General features: G+C 37.5%; 1 protein-coding gene across 7 annotated transcripts in view; it reads right to left on the bottom strand.

Moving 5' to 3' along the window:
* Positions 1-19957, bottom strand: part of WDR7 (WD repeat domain 7) — a 361510-nt gene that overhangs the window by 281185 nt on the left and 60368 nt on the right. For all 7 annotated transcript variants that reach the window (XM_082641443.1, XM_082641445.1, XM_082641444.1 and 4 more), the window contains 2 exons: positions 16546-16741; positions 8286-8500 (listed from right to left, as the gene is read on the bottom strand). In XM_082641443.1, coding sequence (XP_082497569.1) covers positions 8286-8500; positions 16546-16741 — 411 coding nt within the window. The remainder of the gene's footprint in view (positions 1-8285; positions 8501-16545; positions 16742-19957) is intronic.

The raw sequence follows: 19957 nt of genomic DNA, 5'->3' as shown, positions 1-19957 counted from the left end.
CTGGTTCTCCTCACGCCACTTTGTCTCCGCATCGTTTCCTCTCCCTCTCCTTCAGGTGGTATCCCGAGAGTCTATCTCAGCCCATTTGCTATCTCTGAAGGATCTCATCTGCTTCCATGGTTTTATTTAATTATTTATTTTTTTATTTTTGCGGTACGCAGGCCTCTCACCGCTGTGGCCTCTCCCGTCGCGGAGCACAGGCTCTAGATGCGCAGGCTCAGCGGCCATGGCTCACGGGCCCAGCCGCTCCGCGGCATGTGGGATCTTCCCGGACCTGGGCACGAACCTGCATCCCCTGCATCAGCAAGCGGACTCTCAACCACTGCACCACCAGGGAAGCCCTCTCATGTATTTTTTTTTTTTTTGCGGTATGCGGGCCTCTCACTGTTGTGGCCTCTCCCGTTGCGGAGCACAGGCTCCGGATGCGCAGGCCCAGCGGCCATGGCTCACGGGCCCAGCCGCTCCGCGGCATATGGGATCCTCCCAGACCGGGGCACGAACCCGTATCCCCTGCATCGGCAGGCGGACTCTCAACCACTGCGCCACCAGGGAGGCCCCCTCTCATGTATTTTTGATACCACTTTTCTTTTGCTTTCTTTATGCTTATATCTTGGTATCTGATTAAACTGTCACACTATCTCCTGTTTTGACATTAAAAGCATTTATTTGGCAAAAAGGCAAAGAAAATGCCTATTCACAATCCAGCCGAAGATTCTGGCCAAACCCAAGGTCATTACTGTAGAAAAGCAAACTAAATGTATTCAAAAGCACTAGAGCAAATGCTTTTTGGTTAAAGATACACCCAAGCCATCAACAGATGAATGGATAAAGAAGATGTGGCACATATATACAATGGAATATTACTCAGCCATAAAAAGGAACGGAACTGAGTTATTTGTAGTGAGGTGGATGGACCTAGAGACTGTCATACAGAGTGAAGTAAGTCAGAAAGAGAAAAACAAATACCGTATGCTAAAATATATAGATGGAATGTAAAAAACAAACAAACAAAAAAAACTGGTCATGAAGAACCTAGGAGTAAGATGGGAATAAAGTTGCAGACCTACTAGAGAATGGACTTGAGGATACTGGGAGGGGGAAGGGTAAGCTGGGACAATGTGAGAGAGTGTCATGGACATATATACACTACCAAACGTAAAACAGATAGCTAGTGGGAAGCAGCTGCATAGCACAGGGAGATCAGCTCGGTGCTTTGTGACCACCTGGCGGGGGAGGGGGAGGGAGGGTGGGAGGGAGGGAGATGCAAGAGGGAAGAGGTATGGGGACATATGTATATGTATAACTGATTCACTTTGTTATAAAGCAGAAACTAACACGCCATTGTAAAGCAATTATACTCCAATAAAGATGTTAAAAAAAAAGAATTAAAAATAAAACATCACTTTAGCAAAGAAGCCTGAATGGAAAGAAACACAAGAATGAATGAATACAATTCATAAAGCCTAAGAGAAGCAGAAGGTGACAAGAAAGAAAACGTTAACAATCAAGAAGAAATGAAACTTCTTTTTCTTTGTGGGAGGCAAGCTTTTGGTGGGCACACCTAAAAAAGAGATTTGGGGTGAGTGGGAAATTGTTTACACAAAGGGGGAACTGAGCAAATAAATACACTGAAAATACTGGGAGAGGTTTCTCACAGGTGAAGAAGAGAGTTACAACAAGCCAGGAGGGGAGGCTACAGCCAACACTGTGGTGTTTGGTTGGAATTGGAGGTAATGGTGCTAACCCAAGGTATTTAATATATTTAGGAAGATAGAGAGATACTTAAAGACGTACATGTTTGTGTAAGTGTGTATTCATGTAAACATACATAATACTACTGAAAGGGCCCGGATGCAACGTCATCCCAGGAGCAATGAGTGCACACAGCATCTGCATTCAGTTTCTAATTATTATCCTCCATCGAAGGGAATCACTGGTCACAAAGGCATTTAATAAACGTTTATTCTCCTCCTACAGAGACATTCATTCCTTTGTTTTCTTAAGGCCGGGCAGCTTAGCTAAGTCTCCTTAATTTTATTAACAATTAGACAACAATTAGTGTAATAGAAAATTTTTGTCTTAATAACCATTTAGAAAAACCCAAAACTGAACTCATATATACTTCAAAGTATATAATAAATATACAATTAACATATTCATATTTTCTTTTAAAATATTCATTAAACTTTTGGAGCAGAATGTTAAGCAAGTTTAATTGATACTTCAAAGGTCAGGCTTATCATAAGAATTTTTCTAAGGCTGAAAACAGTTCACCAGACAATGCCTGGTACCCTGTACATAACGTCATTTGGCTTGTCTCTGTCTGTACCTTACAAGCGCCCTTTTCACAGTGAATCATAAAGTCAATTCAATCAGTACAATTTTTTTTTAACAGAGTGAATTCTGCAAGCAAAAAACACAGAGTATGTTCTCAGCAGGTTATATTTGACTTGTAAATTCCATTCTCTTGCCTAGTTACAAAGAATACAAAGTTACTGACCTTTGCATATATAGTCCATTCATTTTTTCAGGGTTTTGACTAATTAGACAACAGAGAGAGAGATGGAAGGTAAAAGATAAATCATCCTGGTCAATGTTCAATTTCTTCAACCTCATCATTTTTCAATATAAATAGGGTGATTCTGATTGATACAACAATGCCCAAGATGTAACGGGGTCCAATAAAAAATTACACACAGTAGGCCTAAAAAATGAATTCCATGGCTGCAAGCACTTTCTAGCTTTACTAATAAAATCCCATTGGCCCAAGGCGTCCACCAAGATCTCCTCACCAAGAACCAGTGTCTGGCAAATGCTTTGTGGAAAAACTTGTCAAAAAGATCACCTGATATGCCCAGACATTCTTCTTGACATATTCATTTATGCATTCCTCAAATGCCATGACATGCCAGCTATGATCTCCTAGTTATTTATATCTTACAAGTCCTCAAACTTCTAATCCAATATGCTACTTATCCTGAGTTTAATGAGGGATTAAAAGAAAAGAAGAAGATGACTCTACCTTCAAGGGATTATAACCACTTCCTTTTTTTAAAACAGATATCACAGCCTACTCTTCTCTTCTTCCACTGAAAATAATTTGTTATATTCACCTCCCTCTTTTCATCACTACAGATTATATGGAAACAATTTCTAATAAGGGTGAACTTTCCAACTCTATTCTCAACACCATGTCCTCTTCCATGGCCCCACCAATCACTCCCTCCACCAACAAAAGTGTTCAGTGAGCTCCCAAAGCATAAACTCTGCTCTTAACCCTGCAGCCACTGAAGCTACTAATCTATTATTTCTCCAAAAGCAAACTTCTTCCACACACTGTGCCTCCACTTCACCTCATGCTCATTCCTAGCTCGCTGTATCCTGACTTCTGACCCAACTAATTCTACCAAAACAGCTCTTAATGATGACCAATGACTTTACTAATTACTAACTCCATACGCTCTTTTTTATTCCCCAAGTCTTGATGTTATTTCATTGCTCTAATCGACTGTCAACCTTTACTTCCTTTACAAAGATTTGTTTTCAATTATATGTTTAAGCTAGGCCACTGGAGGTTACTTGTCCAAGGTCACCAACAGGCAGGAAGTTACAGAGATGCAATTGGAACACAGATACACCTGTGACTAGAACTTGGGCTCTAAACCACTCCTTTGAACTGCTTTTCAAAAATGAAGCAAAGGCCATTCCATGGGGGAACAGTACCCACAACCTTGATATTAATAATGCCATCTTCAGATGCAGGGGTCAGCAAACTATGACCCAGGGGCCAAATCCAGCCCATTGCCTGTTTTCATAAATAAAGTTTTATTGGGAGCCAGTCCATGTACATAGTGTCTATAGCTGCTTTAATGCCACTGTAATGGCAGAGTTGAATCACTGTGACAGAAGCAATATGATGTACAAAACCTAAGTTTTTTTACTATGTAACCCTTTACAGAAAAAAATTTGCCAATCTCTGTTCTAACCAAATGTCCTTTAGGTTCATCATTTGCAAATCTGAGGATAACTAACTCATCTATTTGTAATGAGAATTAAGGAGAACAGCATATCTGGAATAATCTAATGATAGTAGGCACCCCAAAATGTCAGCTGCAGTCGAATTCAGGCACTCCATTACAGTGGTCATTTAGGAAATAAAATCCCATCCCTACTCTACCCCAGCATCGTATCATTCCTTTCTTGGAGGTTGTTTGCTCCCGCCACATGTACCCCATCTCTCAACACTACACAGAAGAGGCAAATGTCTCCTGTTACAATCAACTTCAAAACCTATGCCATGAGTTGTTTATTTCTGTTAACAGCTCCACCATTCTCCCTTTACCCAGGCTTAGATCTTGGAAATCAACCTGTATGTCTCAAATGCTCTCTTGCTCATTTGTGAAGTCCTATTTATTCAACCTACACAACAGCTTACAAGTTATCCCTCGTCTACATTTCCACTGCCTAATCCTTTCCAGTTCCCACACCTCTCACTGTATCATCCCAGGAGCATCACAATTCATTTCCCAAGTCAACATTTATAAAGTGGTCTGCATATAAGTGTCAGACATGGCAAAATCATTCTTAAGCAAACAAATACCTCCTTTTAAGACTACACAATATTGTGTCATTACTCATTGAATTAAGTCCTCGGCTTTCTATTTGAGTTGATTCCACATGACTCCAATCTACACTTGCAAACTAACTTCACACTACATTTCCTGGGTACTTGTTATGCTCCATATACTATGTTAAGCACTGGAAATAAAAGGGGGAGAAACTCAACCCCTGTCCTCAAGAAGCTCAACAAACAAACAAAAAAATACCACACACAAAGTGAAGTGTTTTAGGAAAGGTCTGAACAGAAAGGTGTGAGCCCAGAGAGAATGCAAGAACTATTTCTGCCACAGTGGACAGAAGGCATGAGGGTTGAGGCTGACTTCCCCATTCTCAAAGAGGAGAGACATTAAAGAAGAAAACTGGGGAGGGGAAAAGAAAGACACAAAAGTAGGATGTAGGATCTTCACCATTTCTCAACTTTTTTTCCGCAAAGCAGTGCTTTTAATCCAGAGGCAATTTTGCCCCCCCAGCAAGCATTTGTCAATGTCTAAAAACCTTTTTGACTGTCATGCTTAGGGGAGAGGGAGTGCTATGTGCATGCAGTGGGTAGAGGAAAAATGCTTCTCTGACATCCTACGATACAAAGGACAGTCCCCCACAGCAAAAAATTATCTAGCCCAAAAGGTCAATAGTGCTGGGGTTGAGGAACCCTGGCCTAGAGCCACAAGAAACAGGAGTAAAGGAGGGGGTGGAAGTTGAGATACTTTCAGGATGTTTGAAAATACAGAGATGGCAAGGAAGGAGAATGAGTTATGCTGGGACCAACGTGCCCACCAAAACCAAACAGAGAGAATGCAAAACTGAACAGAGGGCAAAGTACCTAATAAACACTCCACATCTAGAGTCTCATGAATAGGGAGAGATTTGACTGTCAAGTCAAAACAATCAACTGTGAGGGGAATGAAGAAGAGATGGGCAAAGAGGCTGCAGCAGAGGCTATCAGCACTTTGTTACACATGATCCAGTTCAACAAATATTTTTTGCACAGCTGCTAGGAGACGTCATGGGGAAAACACAGAGATGAGATAAATAAGTCATAATCCCTGTCTGCAAGAAGACTGGATTTCATAGAGTCACAGATGTATAAAACAAACTACAGTTACCAAGGAGGAAAGGATGGGGTGGGGGGTGGATAAATTGGGAGACTGGGATTGACATATATACACTACTATATATAAAATAGTTAACTAATAAGAACCTACTGTATAGCACAGGGAACTCTACGCAATACTCTGTAATGACCTATGTGGGAAAAGAATCTAAAAAAAGAGTGTATATATGTATAAATGATTCACTTTGCTGTACACCTGAAACTAACACAACATTGTAAATCAACTATACTCCAATAAAAATTAATTTAAGAAAAAAGAAGACTGGATTTCAGTAGGGAGAATTAGGTAAGTATATGTGTTATTATAACACAAGGAGAAATATAAGATACATGTCATAAGTGGAATACACAGGGTTTTGAGTACACACACCTTCCAAAGATTAGATGCAATAATAAAGGATAATTCTACTTAACACCTTCTTGCTCTTCCAGTGAAAGAAAAAAAAAATCACAGGACAGTAAATTATCTTTGCTTGTAAAGCTGTATATGTCTGGCATAATTAACCTAATTAACAATGTAAAATATTTGTTACTTCCAAATAGCCCAGGTGCTAACACTACTCTAACAAGGGAAAACAAGGATACTTTATATAGAGTATTCCCATAGAGGTTTCACTTTCCGTTGAGAGACCCATGGAAAAAAAATCAGATCCAATACCCTAGAGTAAGTCCTGTACCACTGAGAGGCTCTTAGTTACGTTTTGGTTACTTTTTTTTTCAACTTTGCGTGGGCTTCATTTCTCTTGAGGTTAGAAAGCCATCCAGAGGATGGCTCTTTAAATATTCCCCTCAGAAGGAGACTCTAAGTCAACATGAGAAAATAGTTTGAGAAATCCCTAATGGTCCAGCCAACATACATTTTTCATAAAGTGATTATCCTCCTGCAGCCTCAGCTTCCTAAGCCTTTTCCCCTCCTATAATTGTTTTCCTTGTAGGCCAGGCAACAATTACCACTGCTACAAGACTGAGGAGGTTCACGAGCAATATATTTTACAATACATAAGTGTACTGTCCCTGATATCTGGTGCTTTTATCACTAATTGCACTATAAAATGTGCTATTAACACAGGGACAAACAAGATTGTAAAAATCACATAATGGACCATGACCACTTACAAAAGCCATTCATAAATGTTACTGTACCACTTACTTTTCTTTAATTTTCTAGTTATATAATTATTTTTCCAAATTTTTACTTCTAGGGGATACCAACAAGAAAAAGAATAAATTTGGGAACTACAAAACATACATGCTTGTGCTTGAATGTATTGTTTTATAAGTTTGCTCAACATTAAAATTATATAGAACATCAGACAATGTGCTATGAATACTGAATTCCTAGGGAACATCCACATGACCTCTTTAAAGAAATTATACGCATGGCAAATGCCTTTAAGCCTGACTTCTATTCAAACTTTAGAGCATGGAACAGAAAGCATGAAAAACAATCACAGAAGGATTTCACAATTCTAATCTATGAAACATACAATATAACAAAGCCAATAACACATTAATATTTGGGGGAAAGACAGAATGATCAAATATTACTGCCAATTACTGGAGGATATGGGTCAGTGGAGCTGCCTATAGTATTTCCTATGTCATTAGCACTCGCTAATTCATGGGCAAATTTTCAAGTTTGTACATGACCCTTTCAACCTCTTTGTTATTTATTCCACATCTCACCATCTAAAAAATAGGAATCAGGTATAAGAGAGAATGAAAATAAAGGTATTTGGTTACCCATTCATAATTCTAATGAATTCTAAGATGGAAGTAGGAATTTGAAGTAGTGATTCAGATAAAATACTGGGATCATCTCTAGGATTCATTTATCCATTACCAGAGACAAACTAGTTCTAATAATACCACAGAACACAAATACCACAAACAAAGTAGTGACTAGTCTCTACAAAACTAAACACAAGTAGCCAATTAATGAACTGGGGTTGACTGTTCTTCTTTTAGTAGGAAAATCTTCTGTTAACTGAAGAAGTAACTGGTGCATTGATTTTAAGTGTCAGTAGGGAAAGTGGGATCGAGCTTCGGTCTTGCAGAAAAATGCCAGCACTTGTGCAACCTCACCATACTTACTCTCACATATCTTCTTAAATCTTTAAATGGCCTAATCCTAATAAAATCAGAACCTACTTTTCAAATAAAAGATAAGCCACAATTAGAAACATCCGAATTATGCCTAAATTGTTACTTTTTTCTCCTGAAGATATTAGCTCGTGCTCAACCTTTCTACAGGAAGACCGTCAGAAAGTCAGAAAGACAGATTATACATAAAACGTTTGCTCTAGTTTCAGAAACTGAAGTCACTTAAGTCTGTTGGAATCATTTTAAAATAGTTTGAATGGTAAGAACAAGTCACTTTTTCAGACCGCCAAATAGGTGAAATACTTAAAAACTGTGCTGGAAAACCTAAATAAAAATCAGAAGCTTATTTTTCACCGGTGTCATCTCCCAAAAATGATCCCCTAAGACGTGCCAAAGCTGCATTATTAAATGAAGTTGAATGGGGACACGTGAGCCCACATACAAAACTTACTTTGTCAGATGCCTCCGAAGCCAAGAGGTTAGTTGCAAGAGTTTGTAGCTTATGATGGGCCATGTTTTTAAGAGCAGCAAGACTGCGTCGTGTCATAGCTTGTTTTAAGTTGACTGCTGGGTGGCTAAGTGAGTCAACGGCAGCAGGAGCTGCTTCATCACAAGCATTCAGTATCTCTACCGCTGTGATCCCCATCACACACCGGTCCAGTGCGCCTGGAAGACATATATATTCACAATCATTACACAACTCTAGAAGACTCTAAGTCATTTTTTAGGATAGGAAAATGCATGGACATTTTTTAATGTAGGAATATGTTTTATCAGTGCCTCCCAGAAACATTTTCTTGTTTATTTCCTTCCTCTAATGATCTTCCATGTAGCATTACCTTAATCATTTCCTTTTCCATAAGGCCCTACCACAACTTCCCAATAAACTCAAGTTCAGAGCCAAGATTTCAACAATTTCCTCCAGGCTTTTCTACTTTCTTTCCACTTCCAAGATGGTCTCCTTGATCACGCCACACCATTAGTCTATTACAAACAGCAATTTCTATAATTTTACCTTCCTCTAAAACTATATGTCAATCTTATAGAATCATTTCAACACTAGTTGAATTCAACTCTCCACCTACTCTGCACCTTACAATGAAGATGGACATGAATGATGAACATACTGAAAGAGCCACTTGAATTTCCTGACCACTGATCTCGGTGGGACCTTAATAGTGACCACAGACCTTTCATTTTCCTACTCTCCTAGTTCATTATTCCATACTTTCTTTCTCTTCCAATCCCACCATTCCATTTCCTGTCCTCATCTGGATGAAAAGTTTTGTTTCCTATTTCATAGAGAAAGAAGCAATTAAAAAAGAAGTTCCACAAACTCCCACTACCACATCTCCAGTCACATTACTCAATAATTATGAATGAACTATCCAGGCTCCTACTAACACACCTGTGGCTTACACCCCATCCCTCTCTTGTCTGCCCAAAGACACCATGTCAACAATTCTCCTCTCTCTTCATCAGTTTTCCCTATCTACCAGATCATTCCCATCAGCTTATAAACATGCAATTATTTCACCTGTTTAAAACACACACACACACACACACACACACACAGTTAACCCAGGTGGGTTAACTAGGTATGTATCCCATTTTTCATAATCATACTCTAAAGAGCTGCCTATTTTTGCCACCTCCAAATTTTTCTCCTCCCATCTTCCTTTGAACTTACTCAAATCAGATTTTACACCAAATGTGCACAGAACCTACTCTCCACATTGCTAAATCTAATAGCCAGTTCTCAGTCCTCATTTTACTATCATTTACTGTCAGCAGCTCTCGATCTTCCTCTCCACTCCTTGAAACACATTTTGTCACTTGGCTTCCAGGCAAGCATACCCTTTATTTTCTTCTTTTTCCTGGCAGGTCCATTTTAGCCTCCTTTGCTGGTTTTTTACATCACAGAAGCACATTTAAACCCTGAGTGCCCCAACCATTATCAACCTACATTCCCTTGGTGATATATCCAGTGTCATGACTTTACATATCTTCTATATGCTAAGATTTCCCACATTTGTACCACCCACTCTGACTTGAACTACAGACTACAGACCCTCCCTTGAACTACAGACTCATATATACAGTTGACCCTCATATATACAGTTGACTCATATATACAGTTGACCCTTGAATAGCACAAGGATTAGGGGCACCAACATTCTATGCTGTTGAAAATCCACATGTAGCTATATAGTCAGCTCGCCGTATCCACAGTTATACCTGCAGATTCAACCAACTGCAGATCATGTAGTATTGTGGTATTTACTATTGAAAAAAATACCCAAGCAGTTCAAACCTGTGTTGTTCAAGCATCAACTGTACAATTTACAAATCAACATCTCTACTTGAATATCTAATATTCAACTCCACTTAATATATCAAAAATCGAATTCCTGATATTCCCAAAATCTACTCCTCTCTCTGACTTCTCAATATCTTAAAATGAATTGCATCCTTCAAGTTTCTCATGATTGAAACCTTGGAGTCATCTTTGGCCCATCTCATTCTTTTATGCTCCTCAGCCAACTATCAGCAAATCCTGTTGGTTCTATCTGCAAAATATACTCATACTTCAACCACTTTTCACCAGCTCCACTGCCATCACTCTAGTCTAATAATCCACCATTGTTTATTGCCTAGGGACAACAGCATACAAGCTAATCTCCCTGCTTCCACCCTAGAACCACCTTTAGGCTATTCTGGAGAAAAGCAGGAAAATATAATCTATAATGAGGGGAAAAATAAAATCAATAAAAACCACTGAAACAGAATTTTTTTAATTAGCAGACAAAACCATTAAAAGTTATTATAATTGTACTCCAGATGTTCAAAAAGTTTGAATAGAGAGACATGGAAGATATCCAAAATCAAACCTGTAGTTTTCAAAGATGAAAACTACAACGTCTGAGATGAAAAATACACTCAACGGGAACAAAAGCATATTAGACATTGTAGAAGAAAAGCTCAGTAAACTTGAAAACATAGACTAGAAATTATAAAATGAGACACAGAAAAAATAACATTAAAAATGAAAAAATAATCCTAGAGTTGTGGGCAATTTCAAGTAGCCTAATAGGCATATAACTGGAGTCTCCAAAGAGAGAAAAGAGGGGGGATATCAATCATCAAAAACATATTTGAATAAATAATGGCCAAAAGCTTCCAAATTTGTTAAGAACTATACACCCACAGATCCAAGAAGTACAACAAACCTTAAGCACAAGAAATATGCAGAAAACTATAACTAAACGGCTCAAAACTAATTATAAAGAGAAAAACTTTTAAAAGTCAGAAAAAAACAGACACAGCATATATAGAGGAACAAAGATAAGGATGACAGCAGATTTTTTTACCGGAAATAATGCTAGCAAGAAGATAGTGGAATACTGACAGGAAAAAACAAAAAACTGTTCGTCTAGAATGCTATACCCAGAAAAAAAAAATCTTCAAAATGACGGTGAAATAAAATGTTTTTCAGATATACAGAAGCTGAAAGAATCACCCATAGACATGCATGGCAAGAAATATTAAATATTAGGCAAAAGGGAAATCATTCCAGATGGAAATCTGGATCTACACAAAGCAATGAAGAGCAACAGAAATGGTAACTACAGGGGAAAATGTGTCACATTTTGTTTCTATATTCAAATTTCCTTAAAAGATAATATACTGTTTAAACAAATAAGCAAATAGAAAGAAATAATGTTCCAAATGAATGAAGACCATGAGCAACAATATGGATGGTGCAAAAGACAAGAAGTGGTAGACAGTGACCCAATTATTCTTGATTAGAACTATTCTTCACACAGAGTAACATGTCTGTGTAAAAGAACAGTAAGAGATAAGACAAAGGTAGGAATGTACCACACTGTGGAGGGCCTTTTCTTAAAGGCTACATGAACTAAAATTACTTATGTTTTTTTCATTAAGACAGTGGCATGAACCAAGTGTGGTTGTTATTGTTTTACTTCCTATGATTAATTTGCCAACAGAGTACAGGATGGATTAGAAGGTAGAAATAGAGGACAGAGACACCAATAAAGATATCCTAGGTGTGAAAAAATATAGCCTGATATAAGAATAGTACACTGGAAAGAAAAAAGGGAAGGGAGGAGTACCTAATGGGAAGGACTTAGTAATTAACTGCACAGAGGACTTATGAGGAGGAAAGTAGAAAAGACAGTCATATTTCCACTCTAACAACCTCTTCCTTCAAAATTTCAAAGTGAATCCAAAGGGAAAAAAGAAACTGATTATACTTAGTTTTACTGAGATTTTCGAAAAGTGCCAATTTTTTCTTAACCATTTCATCCTCTGTGTCTTTGCCTATCCTATCTTATGGTATTTTTGTAATACAATGGAAAATAAAAATGTAGAAGATATAGAAAAGTTGATGATGTAATGCCATATGCTGTGAAACAGAAACATAAAATCAAATCTCTACTGTATTAAACCCTGCAGGCAAAAGGTCAAATATGTGAAGAAAATACTTGCTACTAAACCCTTTACTAATAAAAAAAGACTGGACTGAAGGACCACCTCCTGATTCTCTTCGGTTATTTTAGTAACAAGGCAAAACCATCAATATAAATAAATCAAAATTAATTTTGTTTGATATCCATGCTTTATATATGTTGCTTTATACATGTTGTGCCAGTAGACAAATATACATTAATTCATATTCTCTGCTATATTTTATTGGATAACTAAGTTTTAAAAAATGATTCAAACACATATTTCATGAAGTTATTGCAAAAACAGGAATATTTCAGAAAACTTGGAGGGACAGAAAATAAATGAAAAGAAAAAAGATAACAGAACAAAGTAAATTGGTTAAGACTTCATACACTAATTTCTAATAATATTTGGCAATCACTACTGGTGTTTACATTTGTACAAGAACACCTAATAACTGTCCCTCTAGGAATAGGTATATGATGAATCATTTTTATTATGTAGCAAAGATGATAAAAATGTGCAGATAAGAGTGGTGTTAAGGCTTGGAAATAGTCATATAAGAAGAACGTCTTGTAGCACCAGTCATTACTTTAAAGCATGCCACTGTTTCCCAAATAGACAGGATTTTGACCTTGTCATAGGCCTGTGAGAACACCACTGCATGCTTACTGGGAACATCAAATGTGAAGAATGGAGAGTTGATCCCTACAGAACATAACTCCATGGAGAAGCAGCCACTATCTAGGTCAGTTGACCCACCTTTAATAAGTTCCTAAATAGGAGTCAAGAGGTCCAGCCAGCCAAATCTTGTTGCTAGTTGTTTGACTAATTTTCTAACTACCCAGAGACGTGAAAGAATAATAATTTCCACAGCCTCTACAACACTATTTAGCACTATTGCATATAATTAAGATGATACAATAAAAGAACAAAAGACTCTGGACCTCTACCTCTGTAATTAAGTTTTATATTACTAGCTTCAACTTCATGTCATTAGGAAATAAACACTGAAAATAAAAACTACCCATTTGAAGGGAAAAACAACTAAAAGAAAATGCTGCATAAAAGCATAAAGACATTTTTAAGTGTTTTCAAGCTAGAAAATCAGTGTAATTCAAAATGGCAAACAGAAAACTGCACAAAATGCATGTGTAATTTTAATGTAATATGGCTTCACTTGTAAAAATACATTCCCAAAACACTAAGTAGAAGGGCAAAGTATCTTCTCAGAGTTTAAATACATTTCATACATCAAACCTTGGCCAAATCTGACTTATTTTGCTTCATTTTTTATTTATTTAATAAATAAATAAATTTAATAAATAAATAATGTCAATACCTTCAGGATGTGCCTTACTGGCTCCTCAGGGACCTTTATATTACTAGCTAAAGCCTGAACAGCAAGAAGGAAAAAGAGTGTACACCTCCTATGATGGTTGAAGTCCAAAATTTATTCTGCTTCTCTATCTTTATCTTGATTTAAGAATGCCTTTACTGACTGATCATTTACCAAAATCCTCCTGAAGGTCAGAAGATAATTGTTAAATTGCAACATTATGTATTGGGCTTAATTATACTAAACTGGTTATAAAAATAACATCCTCCAGTAAACATACAGTCAGGAGCTATTTGTCATTTCCTACTAGGGAAACTACTGGAAAAGTAACTTTGTCTTCCAGTAAGGTCTCATTTGTAAAGAATTTCATATTCTTTGTAGATGTATTTAAAGTATCTGAAGTAGTCAAGTATCATATATTTAAGCATCTAAAGAAATTCAGGAAAATGATACTCTTCCTTTATCATATTAATTTAATGTTTTAAGTCCTACATGTTTACCATACTCTTGTATTTATAATATATCAATTGTTAATTTAATATGTATAGTATTTTAAAATAGTGTTTTATAACTATCTTCACTATAACTTACTTTCTTTAATACTAATTCTCATAGAAAATATTTCTTTGTAGGTAAGGTCATATCCCCAAGCTCAATAAAGTAACAAGTTAAGCATATTTGTTAAATAACAATAATAGGAAATATACACATATGAAAGTATACACACAAACTTAAAGTACACAAACATACACGGATACACATTTACATTACATCTACTATACACAAGGTAAATATTCTCTCATTTTATTCTCCCAGAAACACTATAAACGGGAACTATTATTATCTTTATTTTACAGATGAGTAAATCGAGAGACTTGCCATAGATCACAGTGCTATCAAATGGTTGATCTTAAAGATTTTTTTCTTTTTTGATGTAGACCATTTTTAAAGTCTTTATTGAATTTGTCACAATACCGCTTCTGCTTTATGTTTTGGTTCCTCAGCCACGAGGCATGTGGGATCCCAGCTCCCCAACCAGGGATGGAACCCACACCCCCTGCATTGGAAGGCAAAGTCTTAACCACTGGACCAATAGGGAAGGCCCTCAAATGGTTGATCTTAAATTCAAACCAAGGAGTCTGACTCCAGAGCCCAAGACAAACTCTGTATATAGTTGACCTTGAACAACACAGGTTTGAACTGCACAGGTCCACATACATACAGATTTTTTTCACCAGTAAATACTACAGTACCACAAAATCCACGGTCATTTGAATCCAAGGATGGGAAATGTCGGATATGGAGGAAACATGGGAATGGAGGGCCGCCTTTAAGTTATACACGGTTTTTCAACTATGCAGAAGGTGAGCGTCCTAACCCTCACATTGTTCAAGGGTCAACTGTATTTAGTTTGTAAGATGGACCAAACCAGCAAACATGAAACAGGGCTGCTCAGCAGACAGGATAAAACAAAAAGGAACACAAAAGTAAGATACAAAATTATATATGTAATATAACAGCAAGACAGCAATTCTGTTTTTAAAAATGCACAGAAATGAGACTAAAGAGAAATATGCCAAAATTCACCACTGAGTAATGGGATTTGAGTTCGTCTTTCTTTTCTAACACTTTTGTGCTTTCAAAATTTGACAAAAAAGTAAGAAACTCTTTTACAATCAGACGAGAAAAAGAAATGTTAAACACAAAAGCAAAGAATTTGACACTCTTCAAGAACTCTTCCTCTTGTCAAAATTGCCTATGTAGTACCAGATAAAACCAGGACTATAAATGAAAGATAGCTGAAGATTATGGCTACTTGCTCCAAAAAGGCCTAGGAACACTCCCTCCTGCACCACAGCACAAGCAAAAAAATACATATAGTCCGATTTCAAAAAGGACTATTTAAAAACAAAAATGAAAAAAGCTTCATGAAGACGAAAATAGTAGAAATATTATATAGCACAATTAGGAATGTAAAGAAAGGTTTTAATCACTGATAGATGATGACTCAGAATAGTAAAACTAGAATAAGCTGTGTTTTTAAAAGCCCAAACTAATAAACATTTAGTTACATACTTTAAAATTTCCCAGGGAAAACCATAAGATTCTGCGTATAAATCTTATATATCATGGCCTATACCTTTAAGCTAAACATTACTTGTTCTGTATTATGCCACATACATAAAATTTCTGAACCTTGAAATTTTAAATGTTCTCTCTAGAACTTAAAATTTTCATTTCAATTACCTCCTTCTATTAATGGCCCTGTATGGTTTTTCTGCTCTTCAAATAGAAGAGAATTTTATTTTTTCCACTGTTTCTGAACTTAAGACAAAAATGGTTCCTTGATCTTACAATTTGCCTCATGAATTATATAGAAATCACTTACTTGTCTAGTGTCTGCATGCCTGTCCTAATCTGTATACTGTCATCAACCACATTCCTCTAAAGATCAGTGAACTACTCTACAAGTATTCCAGATAGTACAACAAATAAGAGGACATCTAAATATTTCTTTGTTGATAATGATAAGAACACTTATAAAAAGCAGTGGTGAGGGCTTCCCTGGTGGCACAGTGGTTGAGAGTCCGCCTGCCGATGCAGGGGACACGGGTTCGTGCCCCGGTCCGGGAGGATCCCACATGACGCGGAGCGGCTGGGCCCGTGAGCCATGGCCGCTGAGCCTGCATGTCCGGAGCCTGTGCTCCACGATGGGAGAGGCCACAACAGTGAGAGGCCCGCATATCACAAAAAAAAAAAAAAAAAAAAAGCAGTGGTGAGAAATAAAAGTAGCAAACTTTTGACATCTCAGGGGTTTTTTCCTCATATAAAAGATTTTTCATTTAGGAAGTCAAATATACTCATTTAATTTTCTAGTCTCTCTCAACATTTTTCTTACCGGTATCCATTTGCCAGACATACACGGAGCCGTCTGAACATCCCACTACTAGGTAATCGTCAGAAGGCCTCCACTTGATTACTTGAATGGGGAAAAGATGACGAGATGCCAGCATAATGCATTTTTTCTCTCGCAAACTTAGGAGTCCTACTGAGTGGTCACTGGCTACAGAGCAGATGCAGTACTGCACTCTTGCCTGAAAAGAAGAATAAATCTTAATTACACTTAGATTAAATTCAGAAGAAAATGGATCTTGTCCTCAATTAAATCAAAATTAATTATACATTCACTGCTGCTGAAAACACTAACCACGACATTAGGATGTGTTGACAATTTTCTTCTTTTATATTATACATAAAACGCCTAGTTCAATCATCACAACACTTTGAAAAATACTAAATTAACACTAGATTAAAGAAGAGAAAGACGCCTAGGAAAATCTGCTGTTCAAATTTGAAGATGACCTTACTAAAATAATTGCTATATATGAACAGGCAAAGCTGGAAAAAAATTGACCTGTTATTATGTGTTCCCTTTCCACTGTCTGAACTTCCCTTTGCTAGCAGCTAGAGCTGCTTTCTGCAGTGCTTCTTTCTGTTTGTGACTCTATCATTTAGACCCATGCTCTTCCCTGCTCCTTTGCTCAAAAGCAATACCCTCAAGGTCCCTCTACCACAGTCATTTCTTAAGAGCCACCGATAGTTTGTGTTACCTGTAGATGTGTTTCACAGCTTCTGTCTCTAATGCCAGCAGGCACACGACCTCAGCTAACATACAAGAGCCCGTTAAACATCCTGCTCTGTACTTCCTGCTCATCTCTAGTTTGGGCCCTTCCATTCCTTTTTAGAACAAGATGGAATATAATAGAAATAATCAAAGATGGTAAAGATTTTTCACTAGCATCAGAGAACTGAATCCATAACCTAGAAAATTAAAAATTAACGTCTTTATAGGTTTGGAAGACAATTTACAAGCAACTTAAAACTTTGTAGTGATTTATTAGATTATGCTTCCGGTTCACACTGAGGTGAAACCATATGAAAACAGCCATCTGAAACTCCTTATTGTGTATATTGTGGCTATTTACTGAAGATGAGGCCCACGGCACCACATACATATTATCCCTTCTGTGGGATCCAGAGGAGAAACTTCTCAAACGTCACCCAGCTGGGCTTTGCCTAAGCAGACGTTTTTTAGCTAAAGAATGATATCTCTCCCTGATTGGTCCATCTCAATGGGAAATGTTGACAGGTATCAGATGAAAAAGAGTGGGGTGGGGCGGGGGCGGGCGTGCGTGTGTGACCACATGTGCATGGGAAACACATTACAGTTGTTTTTATCCGTAGAACTTCTAAGAAACTTTAACATGCTAACATGAATATAATTTCATTTGACCATCATAATCTTTTTTTTTGGTAACATCTTTATTGGAATATAATTGCTTTACAATGGTGTGTTAGCTGCTGCTGTATAACAAAGTGTATCAGCTACATATACATATATCCCCGTATCTCCTCCCTCTTGCATCTCCCTCCCACCCTCTCTATCCCACCCCTCTAGGTGGTCACAAAGCACCGAGCTGATCTCCCTGTGCTATGCGGCTGCTTCCCACTAGTTATCTATGTTACACTTGGTACTGTATATATGTCGATGCTACTCTCTCACTTCGTCCCAGCTTACCCTTCCCCCTCTCCATGTCCTCAAGTCCATTCTCTACGTCTGTGTCTTTATTCCTGTCTAGGGGCAGGACAGGAATAAAGACCATCATAATCTTGTAAGACGTAGTTTTTGAGGAACAGACTTTGGGGAAAGCTGCTACAATGGATTCCTTCAATGTTTTGGATACTAAGAAACTTAGGACTGAATTTTCTATCCATGACAGTGTGGTGTGTGGGCATACATTTCTGAATGTGGACTCTAGGTGGTCTCATCTACTTTTTCTTTCATTTTCTCTTCACCATGATTTAGCTTTATTTTTACCTAACTGAATAATGTTTATTTTTGTAAACAACCTAAAATCAATTTTTGAATGAAGCAGAGCATTAATTTTAAAAAAGAGTCAGATTTAACTATTTACTTTGTTCTTAAATTCAGGTGTTTTAATCTTTGGTTCTGTTAGCTTTACTTGTACGTTTTCTTTCATAATGATTTAAAAACTATAATCAGCATAGTAAGCATTTATTAATTTTAAAAGTTAAGAAAACTAAGTTCAGGAAGATCATGTTATAAACCTTTACTAAAACAACATATAGAATTTTCTTAAGCATTTGTTAAGCTTATTTATTTCATGCTCCCTGATAAGCATTCAATGGAAACATAAAACATGATTTCTTTCTTTAAAAAGACATTAAGGACTGAGGCGTAGCTGACTATGGCATGCAAAACTTTGCTTTGTAATTAAGCAATAAGTCAAAATAAAGTGGCAAACTACAAAAATATCATTTAAATATAGGCAATGGGCCTCCCTGGTGGCGCAGTGGTTGAGAGTCCGCCTGCCGATGCAGGGGATACGGGTTCGTGCCCCGGTCTGGGAGGATCCCATATGCCGCGGAGCGGCTGGGCCCGTGAGCCATGGCCGCTGGGCCTGCGCATCCGGAGCCTGTGCTCCGCAACGGGGGAGGCCACAACAGTGAGAGGCCCGCATACCGCAAAAAAAAAAAAAATAAATAAATAAATAAATAAATATAGGCAATGTTAGAATAAAACGTGGCAGAAATATAACATGATGCCTTTATTTTCAGTTATTATACTTCACACCACATAAAATATTTTTGAGTGGGCTTCTCTGGTGGCACAGTGGTTAAGAATCCGCCTGCCAATGCAGGCGACACGGGTTCAAGCCCTGGTCCGGGAAGATCCCACATGCCGCGGAGCAACTAAGCCCATGCCATGCGCCACAACTACTAAGGCTGCACTCTAGAGCCTGAGAGCCACAACTACTGAGCCCGCGTGCCACAACTACTGAAGCCCACGCGCCTAGAGCCCATGTTCCACAACAAGAGAAGCCACTGCAATGAGAAGCCTGCGCACCTCTACAAAGAGTAGCCCACGCTCGCTGCAACTAGAGAAAGCCCGTGCGCAGCAACAAAGACCCAACACAGCCAAAAATAAACAAATAAAATAAATAAATATTAAAATAAATAAATAAAAATATTTTTGAGTTTCACCCGATGTACGTTGCTAAGCAAAGATAAGACAGTTTAATACAATGGAGGCTTTGCGTTTCTACAGATAATCATTAATACTGACTTTGTATTTATCACATATATCCATCACTCAATTTACAAAAAAGGATGATTGCTACATTAATGGTTAACTATTTTCTATTTTCCAACACCAATCTGCTAAAAAATGGTGATTTTATTTATTTTTCTCATCAGAGAAAATAAATCTTAACAGTCATCTTTTTCTC

Source organism: Mesoplodon mirus, assembly GCF_964341445.2.
Source record: "Mesoplodon mirus genome assembly, chromosome: 13".
NCBI lineage: Eukaryota > Metazoa > Chordata > Mammalia > Artiodactyla > Ziphiidae > Mesoplodon > Mesoplodon mirus.
The sequence above is the reverse complement of the archived record's forward strand: the minus strand, read 5'-3'. Positions and strand labels throughout refer to the sequence as shown.